General features: G+C 50.5%; 1 protein-coding gene across 1 annotated transcript in view; it reads right to left on the bottom strand.

The window, feature by feature from the left end:
* NAPRT (nicotinate phosphoribosyltransferase) overlaps positions 1 to 27,091 on the bottom strand; it is a 41,625-nt gene extending 14,534 nt beyond the window's left edge. Inside the window, exons 1-11 of the mRNA XM_082257711.1 lie at positions 26,886 to 27,091; positions 23,770 to 23,897; positions 19,511 to 19,593; positions 17,622 to 17,752; positions 16,560 to 16,675; positions 16,287 to 16,483; positions 9,854 to 9,994; positions 8,482 to 8,566; positions 5,694 to 5,774; positions 3,805 to 3,907; positions 843 to 1,000 (exon numbers count right to left, since the gene is read on the bottom strand). Of these exons, the coding sequence (XP_082113837.1) occupies positions 843 to 1,000; positions 3,805 to 3,907; positions 5,694 to 5,774; positions 8,482 to 8,566; positions 9,854 to 9,994; positions 16,287 to 16,483; positions 16,560 to 16,675; positions 17,622 to 17,752; positions 19,511 to 19,593; positions 23,770 to 23,897; positions 26,886 to 27,078 (1,416 nt within the window). The 5' untranslated portion in view covers positions 27,079 to 27,091. The remainder of the gene's footprint in view (positions 1 to 842; positions 1,001 to 3,804; positions 3,908 to 5,693; positions 5,775 to 8,481; positions 8,567 to 9,853; positions 9,995 to 16,286; positions 16,484 to 16,559; positions 16,676 to 17,621; positions 17,753 to 19,510; positions 19,594 to 23,769; positions 23,898 to 26,885) is intronic.
* Between the last annotated feature and the right edge of the window lie 354 nt (positions 27,092 to 27,445).

The raw sequence follows: 27,445 nt of genomic DNA, 5'->3' as shown, positions 1-27,445 counted from the left end.
AGCAGACCCAGGGAGGAGGTGTAGATTGAAAAAAAAGGAGGAGGTCCAAGAACAGAACCTTGGGGGACCCCGAGGGAGAAAGGAAGAGGAGAGGAGGTAGTAGAGTTGTAAGTAGCACTGAAGGTGCGTTGGGATAGGTAGGATGAGAACCAGTGAAGAGTACAGTCATGGAGACCAAGGGAGTGGAGTTTTTTTGAGGAGGAGGGGGTGGTCAACTGTGTCAAAGGCAGCAGAGAGGTCCAGGAGGAGGAGTACAGAATATTGACCGTTGGTATTAGCCGTTAGTAGGCCATTTGTGAGTTTAAAGCGGGGTTCCGCCTTCCCCTTCAAAAATTTAAAGTCAGCAGCTACACATACTGTAGCTGCTGACTTTTAATATTAGGACACTTACCTGTCCTGGAGTCCAGCGATGTCGGGTGCTGCCACCGCCATTGCCAGTAAGGGAACCTGGCAGTGAAGCCTTGCAGCTTCACAGCCGGGCCCCTACTGCGCATGCGCGAAGCGTGCTGCGCATTCCTATTGGCTTGGCGACGGGGGAAGGAGGAGGGGGCTGAACTTCCGGAACGGACGGCTGCGGCACGGTGTCCCGGAAGAGGGGTGAGGGGTACCTGTCAAAAACGGGTCCCGTTCCCCCTGAAAGGTGCCAAATGTGGCACCGGAGGGGGGGGGAGGAAGCAAAATAGTGGAAGTTCAATTTTTGGGTGTAACTCCGCTTGAAGGAGAGCAGGAACTAGAAGTATAATCAGCCTAAAAAAAAATGAAAACTGAACCCTGACTGGCTGATGAAGCAGCTTATATACACAGCAATGCAACTTTAATAAATTCAACCTCTGTCTCCTCACCTTTCCTTTCCTAAAGTAGACGCGGTGAAGCAGTTCGGCTCTCAGTGGGGTAACTGTCTGTGTTTCTGTGTTTTTTCCCAATTCGTAGATTTTCACTTCCTTCCCGATCTCAGGAGGCGGCTCACCCTCCAAAGCCATAAGGTCCAATAACGGCTGGCCTGGTATGAAGGAGAAGGCAGAGATATGGAAACAGAAAATAACAGTGCTAGGTTTTACTAAGCGGCTTTACTTCAGTCCCAAACCAAATATACTTAACCCCTTGGCGCCGGACACACGCAAATATACAGCCTCTCTGCGCCTGGTCCTTGGCGCTGAGAGGCCGCATATTTGCGTGAATTGCTGTCAATACAGCCGTGCCGACACAGTTACCAGCACCTAACCGAAAGCTTTTCAGATCACATGACCACTGAGAGCCAATCACAGCGGTCATGTGATATTAAAGTGATTGTAAAGTCTTGTTTTTTTTTTTCTCAATAAAAATAACAAATATTATATACTTACCTCCTCCTCCTCTGTGCAGTTGGTTTTGCACAGAGCAGCCTGGATCCTCCTCTTCCTGGCCCCTCTTCGGCTCTCCTGGCCCCTCCATCCCTTTGAGTGCCCCCACAGCAAGCAGCTTGCTATGGGGGCACCCGAGCCGGGTCACAGCTCTGTGTATCATCCATTCAGAGACGGTGCTGCGGTTCGGCCCCGCCCCCCCCTCATTGTCTAACTGACTTTGATTGATAGCAGAGGGAGAGTCAATGGCACCACTGCTGTGTCTTAGCTAATGAAGAGGGGAGTCCCAGATGGCTGAGACAGTCATGGACATCGCTGGATAAAGATGGGGCTCAGGTAAGCATTAGGGGGGGCTGCTGCACACGTAAGGTTTTTTTATCTTAATACACAGAATGCATTAAGATAAAAAAAAAAAACCTTCTGACTTTACAACCCCTTTAAGCCTTGCAGCGTCATAAACCTCTTAAAGGCCCTGGAGGCGTGGGGCAAAAAGGTTAAAGCAGAACTACACTGCATCTGAGCAGCACAAACCGAAAACGCTATTTAATTCATTTTTATTATTCAAAGTAAACTCCTCCCATCCATTTATGTCTTCGTGCTTTATTTTGCTGTGAAATCACTTTGAAAAACACCCCCAAGTATTTCTGGTCACGGCCATCTTAAGTAAGGGCAGATGAAATTACTTCCTGGAATCCATCTGCCCTTAGCTCATGGATGTAGGCAGGAGGGTGTGCTTAGCTGAGAAAGCCCCTCCTGAAGACTCTTGGGATCTATAACATAGCATAGAAACCAGAAAGTAAATGAAGAAATGTAAACAAAAAAAGTTTAAAAGTAAATAGATAGGAAAGTATAATATAATACTAGCAGCGTATAGATTAACTAGTTCTGGACCGGAAGGATTTGCCGCCTTAATGACCAGGCCCTATTTTGCGATTCGGCACTGCGTTAATTTAATGGAAAACTGTGCGGTCGTGCGACGCTGTACCTCAACAAACTTGATGTCCTTTTTTTCCTACAAATAGAGCTTTCTTTTGGTGGTATTTCATCACCTGTGAGATTTTTAATTTTTGAAAAAAAGAGCGACAATTTTGAAATAAAAACAATATTTTTCACATTCTGATATAGAACATTCCCAAAAAAAAATTTTTTTTTTAAAAAACAAAAATTTTTTGACATTTTAGGCCAATTTGTTTTCTGCTACATTTTTTTTTTTTTTTTTAACCAAAAAAAAAAAAAAAAAATCACAATAAGCGTATTTTGATTGGTTTGCGCAAAAGTTATCGCGTTTACTAACTACGGGAAGTATTTGTCATTTTTTTTTTTTACTAGTAATAGCGGCGATCTGCGATTTTTTGCGGGATTGCGGCAGACAGATCGGACCCCTAACTGACATTTTTGACACTTTTGGGGGGACCATTGACATTAATACAGTAATCAGCGCTATACATATGCATTGTTACTGTAATAATGACACTGGCAGGGAAGGGGTTAATACTGTGGGTTATCAAGGGGTTAAATGTATGCTTACTGACGTGTGTGGGGGGAGGGGTTGTTTGACACAGACAGAGATCGCAGGTTTAGCTATGCTGAATCCTGTGATCTCTCCCTGTTTGTCACAGAGAAGATCCGCCTGCTTTGTTTACACAAGCAGGCGGATCTTCTCACTCTTTCTCCGACGATCGGGGAAGAGAGGCGGTGATCACCGCCTCTCCTCCTCCGGCCCGACTCCAGCTGTGTCTAAACACAGTGGTAGCAAGCCTCCGCGCGTGCACCGCCGAGACCACTAGGAGTCCAGCGACGTAGGTCTACGTCACTGGACCCAGGGGAGCCGCAGTAGCAGCACAGTGAGCGGTCTTAAAGTGGTTAAAGCTGTCCCCCTCCCTCCTGCACATACTGTAGCTCCTGATTTTTAATATTAGGACACTTACCAGTCCTGGAATCCAGTGATGTCGGCACCGCAGCCAATGTTTACATTGGCTGTCGGATGCTGCCGCCGCCATTGCCGTTTAAAAGGAACCTGGCAGGGAAGCCTTGCGGCTTCACGGCCGGGACGCTACTGCGCATGTGCGAAACGGGCTGCGCTCTCTTACTGGCCTAGAAGCAGAGGAAGAAGGAGGGGGCCGAACTTCTGACGTACCTCGTCATGTCGAGGTCCGACGGAGGAGGGGGGACAGGGTACTAGTCAAAAACAGGTACCCGCTCCCCCCTCCGAAAGGTGCCAGATGTGGCACTGGAGGGGGGATTAGACAGATAAGCGGAAGTTCCACTTTTGAGTGGAACTCCGCTTTAAGGCCATGGCAGTACAAAACATTGCACTTACTAAATGAACTTTTATTTAATACTATGACTTCCACGCTGATCAGCAGGACATGTTGTCATTCAGAACCTGTAAATTGTTCATTCAGAGTACAGCGACATTTCCAGAATTCTCAGAAAACAATCAGTGTTTCTGGATTGAACTTACCGGAACCATCATACAGCCTGTAGATGGCTTTACTCCCTGGAATCGTCGTCTTCTCTTGGTCCTCGCTAAGCTTCATCCGGGGCTGATCATTCACCTGCACCAGCTGCAGGAGGAGCAAAACACACATTGATCCAGTGAACAGTCGGGCTGAGTGGATACTTGAATACACAGCAAAGTGACAATGTCCTTCAAAGGACCCAACCAAGAATTTTATTTTCATAGGAACCACTAAGGTAAAATTTAAAAAGGACCAGGCCTTTTGATGACACTTGTTGTTTTTAATGAAAAATTTGCATTTTTTGCTACATACATATACACATCTATACATTATATATATATATATATATATTATACACATACATAATATATATATACACATATACATGTATGTATATATATTTTGTGTGTGTGTGTGTATGTATGTATGTATGTATGTATGTATGTATGTATGTATGTATGTATGTATGTATATATATATATATACACACACACACACACACACAGTGTATATATATATATATATATATATATATATATATATATATATATATATACATACATACATACATACATACATACATACATACATACATACACACACACACACACAGTGTGTATATATATATATATATATATATATATATATATATATATATATATAACACACACATTTTTTAGAAGAAAATGGCGGTCATCGCAATTTTTTTATGTTGTTTTTGTGCATCGGTTTTTCAAACACAATATTTTTGGGGAAAAAAATACACTTTAACCACTTCTGGACCGCCCGCCACAGTTTGACGTCGGTACTTTGACGTTAAATACCAGTGTTATGGCAGAAGATAACTGCTATAACCCCGGTATTTTCTTACACGGCCAACAGTCCTCTTTCACGTAAAAGTGGTTCCAGCGGCTGATTCGGCATAGTGTAAAACTTTTATGGGTGGCGGGGGGGGGGAACAATTCGGTCCGTTGCAGTCCCAGGCAGGGAGTGAGGGCAAGATGGCCCTCACTCCACTTTATGGCCTCGGAGGACCAGAGCGACATCATAAGTCGCTTCCATCCAACAGCCTTAAGTGTCCATTCACACTGGTACGACTTGTCAGGCAACTTGGTCAGCCTGACAAGTCACGCACCGTCGCGTCCCATTGTGCGGTACAGGAGCCGTTCTAATAGGAGCGACACAATTCGCTCCGACTTAGAAAAAGGGTCCTGTACTACTTCGGGGCGACCTGGAGCGACTTGCATAGACATTCATTTTATGAAGTCCGTGCAAGTTGTGCCGAAGTCGCAGTGCACGCGACTTCACAGGTCACCCCCCTAAGATGGATCGCCGTAGTGTGAACCGACGCTAAAGGGCCCATTTTTTTTCTTGCTGAAAAAAAAAATACTTTTTTTTCTTGCTGAAAAAAAAAATACTTTTTTTTTTTTTTTTTGCTTTTTAGTATAGATGTGAGGTCTGAGGTCTTTTTGACCCCCAGATCTCACAATAAAGAGGACCTGTCCTGCTTATTTCTATTACAAGGGATGTTAACATTCCTTGTAATAGGAATAAAAGTGATTAAAAAAAAAAAAAAATTAAAAAAAAAGGGACAGTGTAAAAATAAAAAGGTAAAATAAATAAGGAAAAAAAAAAATTTAAAGAACCCCGTCCCTCCAAGCTCATGGGCAGAAGCGAATGCATACGCAAGTCGCGCCCACATATGTAAACGGTGTTCAAACCACACATGTGAGGTATCGCCATGATCGTTCGAGTGAGAGCAATAATTCTAGCCCTAGACCCCCTCTGTAAAGGCCCGTACACACGATAAGAAAATTCAGAAGGGAAAGTTCGTCCGACGAACAGACTAACAGACTAAATTCCAAGGATAATCTCCATGTTGGATTCTTACCTTATAGACGCAGCCCAAAGAGGGCTGACGGGTACACGTCACTAGGTGGGTGCCAACGCCAATCACGTTAATCTCATTCTCCTATCAAACAGAAAGAGAAGCAGATATAAGAGACACAAACATGGTGCCGAAATAGGCAGCAGCCACCTCAGTTCAACCAGATGCAGACTCATTACAATGCATAAACATCCAGGGGGAGTTCTTGTACACTTACATACACTTATCTCACAGAAGTGAGTACACCCCTCACATTTTTGTAAATATATTTTTCTATCTTTTCATGTGACAACACTGAAGAAATGACACTTTGCTACAATGTAAAGTAGTGAGTGTACAGCTTGTATAACAGTGTAAATTTGCTGTCCCCTTAAAATAACTCAAATAACTACAGTAGGTGCTCATGTGGTACACAGATTTGTCCTGTCAATGTAAGAAGATGCTCCAAACGACAACTCGTTATCTCTATAAGAGACACCTGTCCACGGAATCTTTCTTCCATTCAGGGCCAGTTCACACTACATGCGGTACACAGGTCCTTATTTAAGGTTAAGAAAAAAAAGAGGGGAGAAAAATGCACTGCATCAAAAACACACTGGAACACATCAAACACGAGCATGCAGAAAAGCACCTGGAACACATCCAGACTGTGTTTCTATGGGGTGAACTGGCCCTCAAACCTCACCATCATGGGTGAGACCAAATAGCTGTCAGAGGACATCAGGGACAAGACTGTAGACCTGTACAAGGCTGGAATGGGCTACAAGACCATCAGAAAGAAGCTTGGTGAGAAGGAGACAACTCCTTCTCAGCGAATATTCACAAATGGAAGAAATACAAAATAACCACCAATCGCGCTCGGTTTGGAGCTCCATGAAGGTTTCACCTCATAGGGTAAGGATGGTCATGAGAAAAGTGAGGGATCAGCCCAGAACTACATGGGAGGAGCTTGTGAATGGTCTCAAGACAGTTGGGACCACAGTCACCAAACAAACCATTGGTAACAATATGCTGCCATAGATTTAAATCCTGCAGCTCCTGCAAGGTCCCCCTCCTCAAAGCACATGTACAGGCCCAACTGAAGTTTGCCAAGTTTAGCCTAAATGATTCAGAGAAGGATTGGGAGAAAGTGCTATGGTCAGATGAGACCCAAATTGAGCTCTTTGGCATTAACTTGACTCGCCTTGTTTGGGGGAAGAAAAATGCAGACTATGACCCTAAGAACACCATCCCTACAGTCAAGCACAGAGGTGGAAACATGATGATTTGGGGCTGTTTCTCTGCCAAAGGTACAGGCTGACTTTGCCGCATTGAGGGGCCAAGTATTGTAAAATCTTGGATGAGAACCTTCTTCCCTCAGCCAGAACACTGATGATGGGTCGGGGATGTCTCCCAACACAGTTACCGGCAAAAAGAACAGGGAGCTACTTGAGATCGGGAGCTTTCCGATCATGTGACCGCTGTGACAACCAATTATAGCAGTCACATAATCAGACATCCCCTGACGTCTTAATGACGAAACGCGTTGGGAGGAGCCAGCCTTACGATACGTCGTCGCGCCCGGAAGTCGGCCATCACTTTAGCTGTTAACAGGAACGCTGTTAATATTATATGCGCTTTGTATACTGCTGCTGGGTGAGCGACTCTCCACCTTTTATTGAATAAATATTTGAAACATACCACGCTATGTGGCCTTCTTCTTGACCTCTTTCCTTGCATGAGGTAATTTTTGGTCCCGGAAGGATTTCTACCATCAGATTGGTCAGGATGTCTAAGGCTGAGTGATCCTTTGAATCACCCATTGTGCTGTCTGGCCATTTTTGGAAACAGTGGCCCTCAATCCTTGGTAAGAGTCAGTGTGTGGTGGAGGTGGAGGATCAGGCTCATCATTGCATGCTTCTGACACCTGGGTGGAGAATCCCTTTTTCATCGAACTCTGTTTGGTCCATGCTAAACTAAGGACTGTCTATTTTAAACAGCGCTGCTTACATGTTTTTACATAATTAGAAACCTCTTAAAGGGCCAGGAAGCACTGACATTAAGGGTGTCAATACATCATTATGTATTGATAAATTGGCAAGCAATCCAAGCATCTAATAGGGACCGGACATCAGCCTTTTGTAGTCTCCATGCAGCAGAGCCAATTAGTTATGTTGCAGGGCTGATATGCTAACAAGGTACACATCGATAGGAGGAGAGAACAGAATGACAGCTAAGCTCATTAGTCTGCTGCTTCTCCTTTTTACTCTCCAATCACAGGGTGGGGGAGAGACAAGACCAGTAAGCGTTACTGAACTGAAGCAGAGAACAATCAGGTCTTCTAAATCTCACAGCTGCCAAGTAATGTCAGCCTTGGAGAGATAAAGCGGAGCAATAATGGAACCGAACAGTTCGGCTCGCTTTTGTGCTTTTCCACTGCTGGTACTGCATGGTATGGTGTAGGAACGGTTCGGTACGGTCCGGCGGCGCTTTTCCACTGCATGGAACCAAACGGTACGGCTCTCAAAAACAGTACCACCTCGATTGTGGTTCCAAGAGGTACCATACCCGGTACCATATCCCACAATCCTTTGCATGCAGTCACCACTAGCCACTGATTGGTAAGAGAATCGTTGTTATCCCACCCACTTAACTTTAGTACTACTTTAGTGGAAAAGCAAACCATACCGTACCGTACCAAACCGTTCCAACACCGTACCATGCGGTACCAGCAGTGGAAAAGCAAACCGGGCCAAGCAGGGCCGAGTCGGTACTTGCAGTGGAAAAGTGCCATAAGATGCCAGAACCTCACCGCCTGCGTCAGGAGCTTCAAACTTTTTTCACTGATGTTGTTACTGACAGCAATGGACAAGGTTTCAAAAGCCGGAACATCAAATCTGTAAAATAGGAGAGACAAACTATTAAAACTCATTTTTTTTTAAGTAGTGAGTGCATTCCAAAAAGTTTTAAATCAGAGAAAATATAACAAAAGAAGAGAGGGGTGCTGCTAGAACAAAATTACAAAACACATTATGACCCTGGATACGGCTTAAAGAGGTTGTAAACCCTCTCTTAGAACTTGTACCTATAGGTAAGTCTTTAATAAGGCATATAGGTACTGTAAATATCTCCTAAACTTGCACCGCTTAGAAGCTATTTACTTTTAATGCAGCCGATGACGTCATCCGCGCATGCGCTCTTCTTTCAGAGCCCTGTGCCGTGAACCGCAGCTCCCACGCGCATGCGCGGGAGTGATGTCATCGCGCCTCCGGCCAATCAGATGGCCAGAGGACGCGAACCAGGAAGCAGGACGGCCAAACATGTCGGCCGTCCTGTAGCTGAGCGGGTGGCACTGCGGGGGGCTTCGTTCTAAGGTAAGTATTTCATAATGAGCTAGTATGCGATGCACACTAGCTCATTATGCCTTTGTCTTACAGGATTTTTTTCTCATTTTTTTGGGGGGGCTTTATTTCCTCTTTAAGGGCTCTTGCCAAGGCTGCCCATGGAGTGGATACTGCTGTGAGGGTGCAAGCTGGAAGTAGGTCCGTCCCAAATCAAGGCACGCTGTAGTAGTGAATGAATGTTCTAATAAGTAAAAGCAGCCTCAGCACGCTCCAAACAACACCCCCCCCCCCACCCAAACGCATTTCGTCCCACTCTCAGGGCTCCATGATTAAGCCCTGGGACGGGGTGAAACACGTTGGGGGCTTGCATGGAGCTTGCTGAGGCTGCTTTTATTTACTAATCACACAACCGGGATCGGTGTGCGGTGGCTGGAGCATTTTTTCACTACTACAAAACAAATTACTTTTGTGGCTTTAGTTCTGCATTAAAACCTAGCTTAACCTCTTGCTGACCATGTAATACATGGTGCTGGACCTCTGCAGAGAGACAACTGATTCCACACAGAGAACAAGGGCCCTTCTCTCCAGCATGTTGTCAGAAGACAGGCTTTTCTACTCAGGCTGTGCCTCCTTTTTTAAGAAACCCAACTACAAGACTTTGGACACCTTTTAGCCACTTTAAAAAGTTCTAAAATTCTAAAAGTTCTATTTGGTTTAAAAGGAAACCTGTGTAAGTGAAGTTCAAGCAACAATTAATTATTAGTTTAGGGTGGCCAGTTCTAAAGAAGACATTTCAGGGCAGCAATAAAAGACTCGTACCCCTACTGAATAGACACTCACCTCTCCGCACAGAGCCTGAATATTTTGCGAATCTCCACAGACTGCCTGGCCAGGTCTCCGCTGTCCAGCCGAACGCCAACTGCCTTGTACCCGAGTTGGTGTAACGCCAGGGCCACTGCACAGAAGTTGGGTACACCGCTCCTGCCAAGCAACACAGGGATGGGATTACATTACTTATGACCTTTCCAAAGCTTCAGCTATTCCTTCAACAGGCACAGTGCAAGTCCCTCAGGTTCAGAGACCGGTGTAACCTCGGTGTTCTCTGTACAGCAATGCAGTATATGTCAGAGTTATATAAATGTATAATAATAGTGTGTGACTGTCAGGGGGACATTAGAGTGTAAGCTCTTCTGGTGTGGGGATTGATGTGACTGGCTCAGTGTTTTCTGTACAGCACTGCGGTATATGTCAGAGCTAGATAAATGTAGAATAATAAAAAACAACAGGGGATGCACAGGCAGGGATTGCATTGGCAACTATCATCTTGGATAAAGTATTAATATTGGATTAAGTATTACACTTCGGCTCAGCACTTCAGAGAATGCAAAAAGCGAAAATCCACAGCAGACAACTGCAAAACACTAAACAGACTACAGGTGACCTGATTCTCTATACATCTTTTTCATCTCTCATTCAGTCTGCTTCTAAATCTCACCACTCTATTATGCATTGCCTAATTCTCCTCATATTTGCATCCTCTCTCCTTCACCCCGCTTCTCCACCCCACAGATTGTATACATCACCCTCACTCCTGTCCTCACCAACTCCTGCTAATCCTGAACTCACACACCAATAAAACCTCCAGGACACTGGGACGTGTCCAGCCACAAGTCACACTCCCATATCACCTCTCTCACCCTTCTGCTTCTCCTAACCTCTGGAGAGATTTCCCCAAATCCTGGACCGCCATCATTTACCTTTGGCCAACATATCCGGCACCCCCTATCCTCTGACAGCAGCCAAAATCCACACAATCTGGTTTCTATTCCTCTTCTGCCTAGAACCAGCCTCCCTTTCTCCTTCGCCCTTTGGAATGCCACAAACTCACCTCTGTCCATGACCTATTTATCACAAACTCCTTCAACCTACTTGCAATTACTGAGACCTGGCTTCAAGAATCTGACTCTCCTTCTCCTGCTGCCCTCTCCCATGGTGGCCTCCTGTGGACTCACTCTCCCAGGCCTAGTGGTAGGAAAGGAGGCGGGGTTGGAATCCTCCTTTCCCCTCAAAGCACTTTTCAGGTTCTTCATCCACCCCCTTCTCTGTCCCTCTCCTCATTTGAAGCTCACTGTATTTGCCTATTTTCTCCAGTTTCTTTGAGAATTGCTGTGATCTATCAGTCTCCTGAACCGGTATCAGGCTTCCTCGACGACTTCTCTGCCTGGCTACCCTACTTTCTCTCTTCTGATATTCCCACAATCATTCTTGGTGGCTTCAACATCCCTGTTAATCTTAACACTCCCGCTACTTCTAAACTTCGGAGCCTAACCTCCTATTTTGACCTAAAACAATGGACACACGCTTCTACTCACTCTGATGGCAACTGCCTCAACCTCATGTTCTCCTATCTATGCACTCCTCGCAACCTCTCCAACATTCCTTTCCCTCTCTCTGATCACCACCTTAATACTTTCACTCTCTCCTTGTCTTCCAACTACCAAACAATTACCTATAGAAACATTTGCCGTCTTAACCCTTCACTTATTTTTTTCTCCTACAGATTGTCTCTACGACAAAATCTCATCCCTGTCCTGCCCCAACCTGGCCACTTCTGTCTACAACAGTTCAGTGTCATCCACCCTGGTTACCTTGGCCCCCCTCACTAAACACAGAATCAGGCCCCGACCACTACAACCCTGGCAGACAGACAATACCAGAAGCCTCAAAAAACATAGCCGCGCTCTTGAGCGTCTGTGGTGTAAGACTGAGTCACAGCAAGATTTCAGCCAATATATATCTGCCCTCCAAAAACAAAACACCTACCTCATCAATGCCAAACAGATCTATTTTATCACACTCATTAACACACTCTCTCACAGTCCCCGTCAACTCTTTTCAACCTTTAACGCTCTACTTTGTCCTCCATAACTTACTCACTGCCAAGGAGATTGCCAATCACTTCCAAAATAATATTGATACAATTTGTGACGAGATCGCTACTCTACACAATCTCCCTCACCTTACACTCCTTGACCTCCTGCTCAATCAATAATTCCCTTGTTTAACCCAGCTACTATAGAGGAAGTCACTTAAGTTTTTTCTAATGCCCACCTTACTTCCTTCCCCCTGGACCCTGTTCCTTCTCAAATACTACGGTCGCCCTCTGGCTCTATCCTACACTCTCCAACTCATATCTTCAACCTCTCCCTCTCCACTGGTATCTTTCTTATTTCTTTAAAACATGCACTAGTCACTCCCAAACCAAAGAAGGCCTCACTAGACCCCACCAATCTTGACACCCTAAGACCCATCTCCTTACTCCCTTTTGCCTCCAAAGTAACTCATTGAACGTCTAGTCTACAAGCGACTGAGCAATCACCTCATTGAGAATAACCTTGATCCCCATCAGTCTGGATTTCGCCAGCAGTACTCCACATAAACTTCTCTCCTAAAACTCACAAACGACTTACTAACAGCTAAAACCAACGGTCACTATTCCATATTCTTATTCTTGGACCTCTCCGCTGCCTTTTATATATAGTTGACCAACCCCTCCTTCTCAAAAAACTCTGTTTGCTCGGTCTCCCTGGCTGCGCTCTCCGTTGGTTCGAATCTTACCTATCTCACCGCACCTTCAGTGTCACTTACAACTCCACTTACTCCTCTTACCGTTGGGGTCCCCCAAGGTTCTGTCCTTGGACCTCTACTATACTCGATCTACACCTCCTCCCTGGGTCAGCCAATAGCCTCCCACGGCTTCCACTACTATTTCTATGCTGATGACACCCAAATCTATCCCTTAACCCCTCAGCTCACCCCATCAGTCTCCTCCCGCATCACTGATCTACTAACAGACATATCAGCCTGGATGTAACACCACTTCCTCAAACTGAATCCATCTAAAACTGAGCTCATAATAATTTCCTCCCCCGGTGCCCCTTCCTCAGACTTATCTGTCAAGATCAACGGCCCAACTATCAGTCCTTCCACACATGCCAGGGTGCTTGGGGTAACCCTGGAGTCTGCACTGTCCTTTCAGGCCCACATCCAATCCCTGTCCAAATTACGCCGCCTTAACCTCCCTAACATCTCTAGAATACGCCCCATTTTAACCAACGACACCACCAAGCTTCTAATTCACTCCCTAGTTATCTCGCCTCGACTAATGCAACTCCCTCCTCATTGGATTACCTTTACATAGACTATGCCCCCTTCAATCCATAATGAATGCTGCTGCAAGACTCATCCACCTTACAAACCATTCCGTGTCCTCCACCCCTCTCTGTCAATCCCTTCATTGGCTTCCACTCACCCAACTAATAAAATTCAAAGTGATAGCAATAGTTTACAAAGCCATCCACAACTCTGCCCCCAGCTGATCTCAGAATATCAACCAAGACACTCTCTTCGGTCCTCCAAAGACCTCCTGCTCTCTAGCTCCCTTGTCACCTCTTCCCATGCTCGCCTCCAGGATTTCTCCAGAGCTTCTCCCATTCTTTGGAACTCCCTACCCCAATCTGTACGACTGTCTCCTAATCTATCCATCTTTAGACGATCCCTGAAAACCCTTCTCTTACAAGAAGCCTATCCAACTTCTAACTAATAACACTGTTTCACTTTTTCCATCAACTCATCCGCCACAGCTATTACCTTTTGTATCAATTAACCCTCCCTTTTAGATTGTAAGCTCTAACGAGCAGGGCCCTCTGATTCCTTTTGTACCAGATTGTATTGTAACTGTAATGTCTGCCTTCATTTTGTAAAGCGCTGCGCAAACTGTTGGCGCTATATAAATCCTGTATAATAATAATATTGCTCTGACATATACTGCAGTGCTGTACAGAGAACACTGACTGTGGGGGGATATTAGAGTGTAAGCTCCTCTGGTACAGAGACTGATGTGACTGGCTCAGTGTTCTCTTTACAGCAATGCGGTATATGTCAGAGCTATATAAATGTATAATAGTGTGTGACTGTGGGGGAACATTAGAGTGTAAGCTCCTCTGTACAGAGACTGATGTAACTAGTTCACTGTTCTCTGTACAGCACTGCGGTATATGTCAGAGCTATATAAATGTAAAATAATAATAGTGTGTGACTGTGGGGGGGACATTAGAGTGTAAGCTCCTCTGGTGCAGAGACTGATGTAACTAGTTCACTGTTCTCTGTACAGCACTGTGGTTTATGTCTGAGCCATATACAGTGCCTTGAAAAAGTATTCATACTCCATTGAAATTTTCCACATTTTGTCATGTTACAACAAAAAATGTTGTAAAAAAATACAAAAAAAAAATGGGATTTTATCCCCCTACGGACCGTCCACCGTGTATTTACGTCGGTACTTTGACGTTAAATACCGGTATTAAGGCAGCAGATAGCTGCCATAGCCCTGGTATTTTTTTTAAACGGCGGTCGGTCCTCTTTAGCATAAAAGTGGTCTCAGCAGCGGATTCGCTGCGGGATCATCACTTTTATGGGCGGCAGGAGAAGTGTCCCACCGCTCCCCGGTCGTTTTCCCCGCTTACCGGAGCCGTCGGTAGCGGGGAAAACAGTCTGGTCCGATAGAGTCCTAGGCAGGAAGTGGAGTGAGGGCAAGATGGCCCCCATTCCCCTCTATGGCCTTGGAGGATCTGAGCGACGTCATACGTCGCTTCCCCCCAATGGCCTTGAAGGGCACATTTTTTTTCTTGTAGAAAAAAAATGACTTTATTTTTGTTTTAAGTGTAGATGTGAGATCTTTTTGACTACAGATCTCCCAATAAAGAGGACCTGTCCAGCTTATTTCTATTGCAAGAGATGTTTACATTCCTTGCAATAGAAATAAAAGTGATCAAAAAAAAAAGAAAAAAGGGACAGTGTAAAAATAAAAAGGTAAAATAAATAAAAAAAACCCAAAAAAACATTTAAAGCATCCTGTCCCTCCGTGCTCGCGCGCAGAAGCGAACGCATACGCAAGTCACACCCACATATGTAAACGGTGTTCAAAACACACATGTGAGGTATCGTCGCGATCATTAGAGATAGGGCAATATATCTAGTCCTAGACCTCCTCTGTGACTCTAAACTTGTAACCTGCAGACATTTTTAAAGTGTTGTCTATGGGGATTTTTAAGTACCAAAGTTTGTCACCATTCCATAAGCGTGCGCAATTTTGAAGCCTGACATGTTAGGTATGAGTTTACTGTGTATAACCTCTTTTACATTATAGAAAAAAATGGGGCTAACTTTACTGTTTTCTTATTTTTTTTTAATTCAAAAAAGTGCATTTTTACAAAAAAAAAAAATGGTTTTTAAGACCGCTGCGCCAATACTGTGTGACATGAAGTATTGCAATTATCTCCATTTTATTCTCTAGGGTCTCTACAAAAAAAAAAAAAATGATATATATATGTCTGGGGGTTCTAAGTAATTTTCTAGCAAAAAATACTAATTTTAACTTGTAAACAACAAGTGTCAGAAAAAGTCCTGGTCCTTAAAGCAGAGTTCCACTCAAAGTGGAACTTCCACTCATTCCTCCCCCCCCCCCCTCCTTTTCCTCACATTTGGCACCTTTCAGGGGGGAACGGGTACCTGTTTTTGACAGGTACCCTTTCCCACTTCCAGGAGACGGCGCCCCTCGGAAGTTTGGCCCCCTCCTCCAAGCCAATCCAAATGCGCAGCGTGCTTCACGCATGCGCATTAGGGACCCGCCCGTGAAGCCGCAGGGCTTCACAGCCAGGTTCCCTGACCGGCAATGGCGACGGCAGCCGATGGAAGCATCGGCTGCGGTGCCGACATCGCTGGACTCCAGGACTGGTAAGTGTCCTAATATTAAAAGTCAGCAGCTACAGTGTGTGTAGCTGCTGACTTTTAATTTTTGGAGGAGGAGGGGGTGAGGCTGGAACACCGCTTTAAGTGGTTAAGTGATAGGCCAACACAAAGTGGCACATAATTGTGAAGTAGAAGGAAAATAATAAATGGTTTTCAACATTTTTTTTTTTATAAATATGTGAAAAGTGTGGCGTGCATTTGTATTACATTTTTGGTTGTAACATGACAAAATGTGGAAAATTTTAAGGGGTATGAATACTTTTTCAAGGCACTGGAAAATGTGTTATTATAATAATAATAATAATAGTGTGTGACTGTGGGGGGGCATTAGAGTGTAAGCTCCTCTGGTGCAGATGTGAATGGCTCAGTGCACGCTTATTAGGAATTAGAAAGAGCGCAGCACAGGAGAAGTACAGCAAGACATCTAGTGCAGCACAAGGCCTGCGTCCCATTCACCTCTTACATCATGACACTGTAGGTATCCACCACTACTAGGAAGCTGAGAGGGAAAGCGATGGCGTAAGATATGAAAGCTGCCAGTTCGCCTGCATTTGTGTTGTGTGGAGGCATCTTCAGGAGCTGACACACTTTGTCCAACCACGTCTGAGAGAGCTTCAGGAAGTCTACCTCCCCTCCCTGGCCGCCTGCTGGCCGCAGAACCTTGAAGAAAGAAAATGGTCAGCAAAAAAAAAAGGCCAAACACGCCATTACTAGAGAGGAAAGAAGAAGTGTTTACCGGGTGCTGCACTTCTTCTACAGAGGAGAAAGAAGTCACGTAAGAGTGTGCCACTGTACCGGCCACGGGGATGCCGAATCTCTTTCCTGCCAAGACATTGCTGGTGAAATCAAAGCCTGGAGAGGGACACAGAAAGGGACAAAATGTAGCGTGGATGTCAAATAAAACTTTATTAAAGTGTATGTCTCACCAAAAAAAAACAAAAAAAAAAATGTTCAATACATTTCTCCAATACATGCACATTTCCCCAGGATCTTTCCAGTAAGCTCCTAACTTTCTGCAGTGAGCTGACAACCGCCTCTACTGCACTGAAATCCCAAGCAGTGTTGTCAACCCTGTGCAGAAAGCTCTCCTTTGCTGGACAACAGAAGACCTCCCACTTATATTATGGAAGTGAGAGGGGGCGGTGTTCAACTTCCTGCAACAGGAACTTAAAGCAGTAGTATACCGCTTTTTGTGACTTAACTACAGGTAAGCCTATAATAAGGCTTACCTGTAGGTACAATTAATATCTCCTAATCCTGCACGGTTTAGAAGATATTTGCGCTGCGGCGGACCTTCAGAGTTCCTTGCCGGGAAGTGCCGGAAAATGACTCTTGCGCGCATGCGCGGGAGTGACGTCATCGCGGCTCCGGCCACTCACAGCGCCAGAGCCGCCGGAACCTGGAAGAGACGCCGAGGGATCATGTCAGCTCCCACAGCGGTGTCCGGGGGTCCGTGTTGGGGCTTCGTTCTAAGGTAAGTATGTCATAATGAGCTAGTATGTCTGACTCTCCTGACGGGGGGGGGGGGGGTCTGTGCTGATAATCAGTGCAGTCCATTCAGCATGGGCCTGCCAGTGATGCCCAACTATGGTGCCAATCAGTGACCACCACTGTTTCCTTTCAGTGCAGCCTATCAGTGCTGGAGTGGGGAATCAGGTAAGCAATGCAGCCTTTTCTACAAACCACCCATCCCCCTCAACGTAACCATTTCACCCTTGCAATTTTGAGGAAGGTGGGGCAGGGGGAACTCCAATTTTAATTGGATTCGCACACAGGACAATCAATCAGTGAGGCCCACCTCCCACATAGGAATACTTTGAGGCAGATAGCCCTCCGTTTGGTCCTTGCGCCCTCCTAAGACCCATTTCCAGCAGCCTTTTCTCAGGGCCGACAGCCAATCGGAAGCGGGCAGCATTTGTGGCAACAAGGCTGAAATGATAAAATAAAGAGGATGTAAATAAAAATACAATGTGTTCTCATACACAAAGGCCAAGGTCTCCTATTTGCCTCACGTTATCATAAAATGCATGCGTTAGCGGGTGGCGGTACTCAAAAGGGTCAGCCGCAGTTTTTGGCCCCGCTGGGGGCGCCTGAACACAACGCATGTTAAAGCTGATCTCCACATTTTATGCAAGCTTGACCCAAATAAAATATTCAAAAAGGGACTTTAACCACTTCTGGACCGGAAGGATTCCCCCCTTAATGACCAGGACATTTTTTGTGATTCGGCACTGCGTTACTTTAACGGACAATTATGCGGTCGTGCGACGCTGTACCCAAATAAAATGTTCTTTTTCTTTGCCCCGTAAATAGAGCTTTCTTTTGGTGGTATTTAATCACCTCTGCGATTTTTATTTTTTGCGCTATAAAACAAAAAAATTTGCGACAATTCTGAAAAAAATAAATAATAATAATATATTTTTTTTTTTACTGCTATACAACATTCCCAATAAAAGAAAAAAAAAAAAAAAAAATTATATATATATATATATATATATATATATATATATATATATATATATATATATATTATAGTGTGTGTGTGTATATATATATATATATATATATATATATATATATATAATTTTTTTTTTTTTTTCTTTTATTGGGAATGTTGTATAGCAGTGAAAAAAAAATATATTATTATTATTTATTTTTTTCAGAATTGTCGCAAATTTTTTTGTTTTTATAGCGCAAAAAATAAAAATCGCAGAGGTGATTAAATACCACCAAAAGAAAGCTCTATTTACGGGGCAAAGAAAAAGAACATTTTATATATATATATATATATATATATATATATATATATATATATATATATATATATATATATATATATATATATATATATATATATAAATAAATTAATAAATAAAAAAATAAATAAAAATAAAATTTTTTTCATCATTTTAGGCCAATTTGTTTTCTGCTACATATTTTTGGTAAAAAAATCCCAATAAGCATATTTTGATTGGTTTGCGCAAAAGTTATCGCGTCTACTAACTACGGGAGATATTTATGTAATTTTTATTTATTTTTCTGTTTTACTAGTAATGGCGGAAATCTGCGATTTTTAGCGGCACTGCGACATTGTGGTGGACAGGTCGGACCCTTGGCTGACATTTTTGACACTTTTGGGGGGACCAGTGACATCACTACAGTAATCAGTGCTAAAAATATGCACTGTCACTGTACTAATGACACTGGCAGGAAAGGGGGTTAACACCAGGGGTGATCAAAGGGTTAAGTGTGAGCCTAGGGGAGTGATGGTGAACCTTGGCACCCCAGATGTTTTGAAACTACATTTCCCATGATGCTCAAGCACTCTGCATTGTGGTTGAGCATCATGCGAAATGTAGTTCCAAAACATCTTGGGTGCCATCACTAGCCTAGGGAGTGTTTACTAACTGTGGGGGGGGGGTGGGCGATGGGCTTGTGATATCAACACAGAGACCTGTGATCCTAAATAGCAGGAACACAGGGGCTCTGTGTTGATACAAGTCTGCCCTCGGGTGTTTGGAAGGAATCTGAAATGCCCAGAGGAAACGCAGACATACTTTAGTAAATAAGCACAAAGTGTTCTGGTGGGAACTGAGTCCAGGACCCAGCACAGCAAACCATGGTGGTGACCGTCTAGGCGCTGTGGATCGCATTAGATAGTTATGAGGCTTTTTGTGCAGTACCTACCTGGCATAATTCACCAAGCAGAGCAGTGTGGTCTCCAGAAGCTGAACCACCAGGAGAGGACCCCTCACCTTCATCAGAGGCTCCTGCCAGATACAAAAATGTCTTAGTAAACACGGGGTGTCTAGTGGTAGGAGAAAGGTGTCAACCATTAACAAAAGCAAAAGGACGGAATTCAAAGAGATTCTGTCTCTAGAAAAAAAAAAAAAAAAAAACACAAATATAAACTAAGGACACCTAGAGCTAAGAACACATACCTGCAGCAGGTTCAAAAAACTTTGGATACGGCCCCTGCACAGGCAAAGACCTACTGTTATGGCATCAGCACGGGCAGAGACCTTCAGGTACAGCCCCTGCACGGGCACGGGACTTACGGCAGGGCCCCAGCACGGGCACGGGACTTACGGCAGGGCCCCAGCACGGGCACGGGACTTACGGCAGGGCCCCAGCACGGGCACGGGACTTACGGCGGGGCCCCAGCACGGGCACGGGACTTACGGCGGGGCCCCAGCACGGGCACGGGACTTACGGCGGGGCCCCAGCACGGGCACGGGACTTACGGCGGGGCCCCAGCACGGGCACGGGACTTACGGCGGGGCCCCAGCACGGGCACGGGACTTACGGCGGGGCCCCAGCACGGGCACGGGACTTACGGCGGGGCCCCAGCACGGGCACGGGACTTACGGCGGGGCCCCAGCACGGGCACGGGACTTACGGCGGGGCCCCAGCACGGGCCTTCCGGCGGGGCCCCAGCACGGGCACAGGACTTACGGCGGGGCCCCAGCACGGGCACAGGACTTACGGCGGGGCCCCAGCACGGGCACAGGACTTACGGCGGGGCCCCAGCACGGGCACAGGACTTACGGCGGGGCCCCAGCACGGGCACAGGACTTACGGCGGGGCCCCAGCACGGGCACAGGACTTACGGCGGGGCCCCAGCACGGGCACAGGACTTACGGCAGGGCCCCAGCACGGGCACAGGACTTACGGCAGGGCCCCAGCACGGGCACAGGACTTACGGCGGGGCCCCAGCACGGGCACAGGACTTACGGCAGGGCCCCAGCACGGGCCTTACGGCAGGGCCCCAGCACGGGCACAGGACTTACGGCAGGGCCCCAGCACGGGCACAGGACTTACGGCAGGGCCCCAGCACGGGCCTTACGGCAGGGCCCCAGCACGGGCACAGGACTTACGGCAGGGCCCCAGCAGGGGCACAGGACTTACGGCAGGGCCCCAGCACGGGCAGGGGCCTTCCGGCAGGGCCCCAGCACGGGCACAGGACTTACGGCAGGGCCCCAGCATGGGCACGGGCCTTACGGCAGGGCCCCAGCACGGCACAGGACTTACGGCAGGGCCCCAGCACGGGCACAGGACTTACGGCAGGGCCCCAGCACGGGCACAGGACTTACGGCAGGGCCCCAGCACGGGCACAGACCTTCCAGCAGGGCCTGGGCACAGGCCTTCCGGCGGGGCCCCAGCACGGGCACAGGACTTACGGCGGGGCCCCAGCACGGGCACGGGACTTACGGCGGGGCCCCAGCACGGGCACGGGACTTACGGCGGGGCCCCAGCACGGGACTTACGGCGGGGCCCCAGCACGGGACTTACGGCGGGGCCCCAGCACGGGCACGGGCCTTACGGCGGGGCCCCAGCACGGGCACGGGACTTACGGCGGGGCCCCAGCACGGGACATACGGCGGGGCCCCAGCACGGGCACGGGCCTTACGGCGGGGCCCCAGCACGGGCACGGGACTTACGGCGGGGCCCCAGCACGGGACTTACGGCGGGGCCCCAGCACGGGACTTACGGCGGGGCCCCAGCACGGGCACGGGACTTACGGCGGGGCCCCAGCACGGGCACAGGACTTACGGCAGGGCCCCAGCACGGGCACGGGACTTACGGCAGGGCCCCAGCACGGGCACGGGACTTACGGCAGGGCCCCAGCACGGGCACGGGACTTACGGCAGGGCCCCAGCACGGGCCTTCCGGCGGGGCCCCAGCACGGGCACAGGACTTACGGCGGGGCCCCAGCACGGGCACAGGACTTACGGCGGGGCCCCAGCACGGGCACAGGACTTACGGCGGGGCCCCAGCACGGGCACAGGACTTACGGCGGGGCCCCAGCACGGGCACAGGACTTACGGCGGGGCCCCAGCACGGGCACAGGACTTACGGCAGGGCCCCAGCACGGGCACAGGACTTACGGCGGGGCCCCAGCACGGGCACAGGACTTACGGCAGGGCCCCAGCACGGGCCTTACGGCAGGGCCCCAGCACGGGCACAGGACTTACGGCAGGGCCCCAGCACGGGCACAGGACTTACGGCAGGGCCCCAGCACGGGCCTTACGGCAGGGCCCCAGCACGGGCACAGGACTTACGGCAGGGCCCCAGCAGGGGCACAGGACTTACGGCAGGGCCCCAGCAGGGGCAGGGGCCTTCCGGCAGGGCCCCAGCTCGGGCACAGGACTTACGGCAGGGCCCCAGCATGGGCACGGGCCTTACGGCAGGGCCCCAGCACGGCACAGGACTTACGGCAGGGCCCCAGCACGGGCACAGGACTTACGGCAGGGCCCCAGCACGGGCACAGGACTTACGGCAGGGCCCCAGCACGGGCACAGACCTTCCAGCAGGGCCTGGGCACAGGCCTTCCGGCGGGGCCCCAGCACGGGCACAGGACTTACGGCGGGGCCCCAGCACGGGCACAGGACTTACGGCGGGGCCCCAGCACGGGCACAGGACTTACGGCGGGGCCCCAGCACGGGCACAGGACTTACGGCGGGGCCCCAGCACGGGCACAGGACTTACGGCGGGGCCCCAGCACGGGCACAGGACTTACGGCGGGGCCCCAGCACGGGCACAGGACTTACGGCGGGGCCCCAGCACGGGCACAGGACTTACGGCGGGGCCCCAGCACGGGCACAGGACTTACGGCGGGGCCCCAGCACGGGCACAGGACTTACGGCAGGGCCCCAGCACGGGCACAGGACTTACGGCGGGGCCCCAGCACGGGCACAGGACTTACGGCAGGGCCCCAGCACGGGCCTTACGGCAGGGCCCCAGCACGGGCACAGGACTTACGGCAGGGCCCCAGCACGGGCACAGGACTTACGGCAGGGCCCCAGCACGGGCCTTACGGCAGGGCCCCAGCACGGGCACAGGACTTACGGCAGGGCCCCAGCAGGGGCACAGGACTTACGGCAGGGCCCCAGCAGGGGCAGGGGCCTTCCGGCAGGGCCCCAGCTCGGGCACAGGACTTACGGCAGGGCCCCAGCATGGGCACGGGCCTTACGGCAGGGCCCCAGCACGGCACAGGACTTACGGCAGGGCCCCAGCACGGGCACAGGACTTACGGCAGGGCCCCAGCACGGGCACAGGACTTACGGCAGGGCCCCAGCACGGGCACAGACCTTCCAGCAGGGCCTGGGCACAGGCCTTCCGGCGGGGCCCCAGCACGGGCACAGGACTTACGGCGGGGCCCCAGCACGGGCACAGGACTTACGGCGGGGCCCCAGCACGGGCACAGGACTTACGGCGGGGCCCCAGCACGGGCACAGGACTTACGGCGGGGCCCCAGCACGGGCACAGGACTTACGGCGGGGCCCCAGCACGGGCACAGGACTTACGGCGGGGCCCCAGCACGGGCACAGGACTTACGGCGGGGCCCCAGCACGGGCACAGGACTTACGGCGGGGCCCCAGCACGGGCACAGGACTTACGGCGGGGCCCCAGCACGGGCACAGGACTTACGGCAGGGCCCCAGCACGGGCCTTACGGCAGGGCCCCAGCACGGGCCTTACGGCAGGGCCCCAGCACGGGCACAGGACTTACGGCAGGGCCCCAGCATGGGCACAGGACTTACGGCAGGGCCCCAGCACGGGCAGGGGCCTTCCGGCAGGGCCCCAGCACGGGCACAGGACTTACGGCAGGGCCCCAGCACGGGCACGGGCCTTACGGCAGGGCCCCAGCACGGCACAGGACTTACGGCAGGGCCCCAGCACGGGCACAGGACTTACGGCAGGGCCCCAGCACGGGCACAGGACTTACGGCAGGGCCCCAGCACGGGCACAGGACTTACGGCAGGGCCCCAGCACGGGCACAGGACTTACGGCAGGGCCCCAGCACGAGCACAGACCTTCCAGCAGGGCCTGGGCACAGGCCTTCCAGCAGGGCCCCAGCACGGGCACAGACCTTTACGGCAGATATGTCCCCTGCATGCCCTTTGATTTTCCTCTAACCAGAAGCTTCACGCAAACCATACCTACTCTAGGAAATACAACTGATCCCTCTGGGAACGATGTCACCGTCACCTCTGCCGCGTCTACAGTCTCCAGATAACGGAAGAAGTCCTCCTCTACTGTACTTGGCATCACTGACTGCAGGTACTTCGTATCTAGAAGGAAGAGAAGAGGAAATTAGAACAATCCCCCGCTCTTGCCTGCAACTATGGCTGGTTGGGTGAGATCAGAAATAGAGACATGTATTCCACAGAGCTGACTGTCACTCCAGTTTATAGATTCTAAAGCGACTGTGGCCACAATCGGCCAGAAGAAGAGAGAGGAGTCTCCAGGTGGAGAGAAGGAAAGGTAGATGAGAGGAGGGGTGGGGTCACCAAGCGGGGAGCTGAATGAGGGAGGAGTCACCAGTGGGGGAGCTGAATGAAGGAGGAGTCGCCAGTGGGGGAGCTGAATGAGGGAGGAGTCACCAGTCGGGGAGCTGAATGAGGGAGGAGTTGCCAGTGGGGGAGCTGAATGAGGGAGGAGTCGCCAGTGGGGGAGCTGAATGAGGGAGGAGTCGCCAGTGGGGGAGCTGAATGAAGGAGGAGTCGCCAGTGGGGGAGCTGAATGAGGGAGGAGTCGCCAGTGGGGGAGCTGAATGAGGGAGGAGTCGCCAGTGGGGGAGCTGAATGAGGGAAGAGTCGCCAGTGGGGGAGCTGAATGAGGGAGGAGTCGCCAGTGGGGGAGCTGAATGAGGGAGGAGTCGCCAGTGGGGGAGCTGAATAAGGGAGGAGTCGCCAGTGGGGGAGCTGAATGAGGGAGGAGTCACCAGTGGGGGAGCTGAATGAGGGAGGAGTCACCAGTGGGGGAGCTGAATGAGGGAGGAGTCATAAGGTGGGAAGGTGGACAAGGTAAGAGTCGCCAGGCGGAAAGGTGGACGAGGGAAAAGTCACAAGGTGAGAAGTCAGAAGGAGTCACCAGGTGAGAAGATAGATAAGGAAGTAGTCACCGAAGGGAAGGTGGGTGAGGGAGGAGTCAACAGGTGCGAAGAAAGAAGGAGGAGTCACCAGGTGGAAAGACGGGTGAGGGAAGGGGTCGCCATGTGAGAAGACGGGTGAGGGAAGGGGTCGCCAGGTGAGAAGACGGGTGAGGGAAGGGGTCGCCAGGTGAGAAGACGGGTGAGGGAAGGGGTCGCCAGGTGAGAAGACGGGTGAGGGAAGGGGTCGCCAGGTGAGAAGACGGGTGAGGGGAGGGGTCGCCAGGTGAGAAGACGGGTGAGGGGAGGGGTCGCCAGGTGAGAAGACGGGTGAGGGGAGGGGTCGCCAGGTGAGAAGACGGATGAGGGGAGGGGTCGCCAGGTGAGAAGACGGATGAGGGGAGGGGTCGCCAGGTGAGAAGACGGATGAGGGGAGGGGTCGCCAGGTGAGAAGACGGGTGAGGGAGGGGTCGCCAGGTGAGAAGACGGGTGAGGGAGGGGTCGCCAGGTGGGAAGACGGGTGAGGGAGGGGTCGCCAGGTGAGAAGACGGGTGAAGGAAGGGGTCGCCAGGTGAGAAGACGGGTGAAGGAAGGGGTCGCCAGGTGAGAAGACGGGTGAGGGAGGGGTCGCCAGGTGGGAAGACGGGTGAGGGAGGGGTCGCCAGGTGGGAAGACGGGTGAGGGAGGGGTCGCCAGGTGGGAAGACGGGTGAGGGAGGAGTCGCCAGGTGGGAAGACGGGTGAGGGAGGAGTCGCCAGGTGGGAAGACGGGTGAGGGAGGAGTCGCCAGGTGGGAAGACGGGTGAGGGAGGAGTCGCCAGGTGGGAAGACGGGTGAGGGAGGAGTCGCCAGGTGGGAAGACGGGTGAGGGAGGAGTCGCCAGGTGGGAAGACGGGTGAGGGAAGGGGTCGCCAGGTGAGAAGACGGGTGAGGGAGGGGTCGCCAGGTGAGAAGACGGGTGAGGGAAGGGGTCGCCAGGTGAGAAGACGGGTGAGGGAAGGGGTCGCCAGGTGAGAAGACGGGTGAGGGAAGGGGTCGCCAGGTGAGAAGACGGGTGAGGGAAGGGGTCGCCAGGTGAGAAGACGGGTGAGGGAGGGGTCGCCAGGTGAGAAGACGGGTGAGGGAGGGGTCGCCAGGTGAGAAGACGGGTGAGGGAAGGGGTCGCCAGGTGAGAAGACGGGTGAGGGAGGGGTCGCCAGGTGAGAAGACGGGTGAGGGAGGGGTCGCCAGGTGAGAAGACGGGTGAGGGAAGGGGTCGCCAGGTGAGAAGACGGGTGAGGGAGGGGTCGCCAGGTGAGAAGACGGGTGAGGGAGGGGTCGCCAGGTGAGAAGACGGGTGAGGGAAGGGGTCGCCAGGTGAGAAGACGGGTGAGGGAAGGGGTCGCCAGGTGAGAAGACGGGTGAGGGAAGGGGTCGCCAGGTGAGAAGACGGGTGAGGGAGGAGTCGCCAGGTGAGAAGACGGGTGAGGGAGGAGTCGCCAGGTGAGAAGACGGGTGAGGGAGGAGTCGCCAGGTGAGAAGACGGGTGAGGGAGGAGTCGCCACGTGAGAAGACGGGTGAGGGAGGAGTCGCCAGGTGGGAAGGTGGGTGAGGGAGGAGTCGCCAGGTGGGAAGGTGGGTGAGGGAGGAGCCGCCAGCTGGGAAGGTGGGTGAGGGAGGAGCCAACAGGTGGAAAGTTGGGTGAGGGAGGAGCCGCCAGCTGGGAAGGTGGGCGAGGGAGGAGCCAACAGGTGGAAAGTTGGGTGAGGGAGGAGCTTACCAGGTAGGAAGTTGGGTGAGGGAGGAGTTGAAGGTGGAGTCAATGGGTGGGGAGATGAGAAAGGGGGGGTAAACATAGTGGGAGGGGTCACCAGGTGAGGGGGGGGGGCAAAAAGGCCAAATACCAACCATACACAATACAACTTTAGTTTTAAAAAAACGTTCTAAACAGGAGAAGAGGTGAAAACCTTCCCACACATCGCTAACAATAGTCCTAGCGGAGAATGTGCTTTCATATTATATAGTTACATAATGGGAGGAGTCTCCAGGTGGGCTGGATAATATGGGGAGGTGGGAGGAGTCACAAAGCGGTAAGGTATAAAGGAGGTGGGCGGAGTCACGGATTAATGAAACCATAAATAATATTAGGCGGGGTCACCAGGTGAGAAGAGGGCCACGGGAGGAGTCCGCACCGCGGTGGGCGGGGTTACCTGAGCGGGAAAAGCCGAAGTCCTTGAGGAATTTGAGGCTCTCCTCCAGGCCGCAGTAGACGGTGAACTCCCCCTGGAAAGGCGCCTCCCGGAAGAAGAGCTCGAACTCCGCGGCCTCCCTGTGCCGCCCGCTCCTCCAGTAGCCGTACGCCATGGTGAAGTGGTACAAGTCAGTGAGCATCGGCAGCTCCATGGTGGGGAGAACATAACACGGACAGTCCACTTCCGGTATTAGAGCAGAGGCTGCTGGGAAAGGTAGTCCTAGGGGGAGGAGTGACATCAGCAAATGAGAGTGGACGATGGTCTGATACACAGTAACCACGTGCAGCCCAGCTCCGCCCACTTCACCTTCATTACCAGGGGCGCCCCTCCCACCCGCTTGTAGGAATCTGATCTGTCCTTCTCCCTGCTATCAGCTTTAAAGAGGAAGTAAATCCTCCTCTGACACTTTTACCTATAGATGATCCTATGATAAGGCTTACCTATAGGTACTGTAAATATCTCCTAAACATGTATCGTTTAGGAGATATTTACCTTACATGCCGCTGGTGCCGTTCCTT

This window comes from Pelophylax lessonae, assembly GCF_965119305.1.
Source record: "Pelophylax lessonae genome assembly, chromosome: 5".
NCBI lineage: Eukaryota > Metazoa > Chordata > Amphibia > Anura > Ranidae > Pelophylax > Pelophylax lessonae.
The sequence above is the reverse complement of the archived record's forward strand: the minus strand, read 5'-3'. Positions and strand labels throughout refer to the sequence as shown.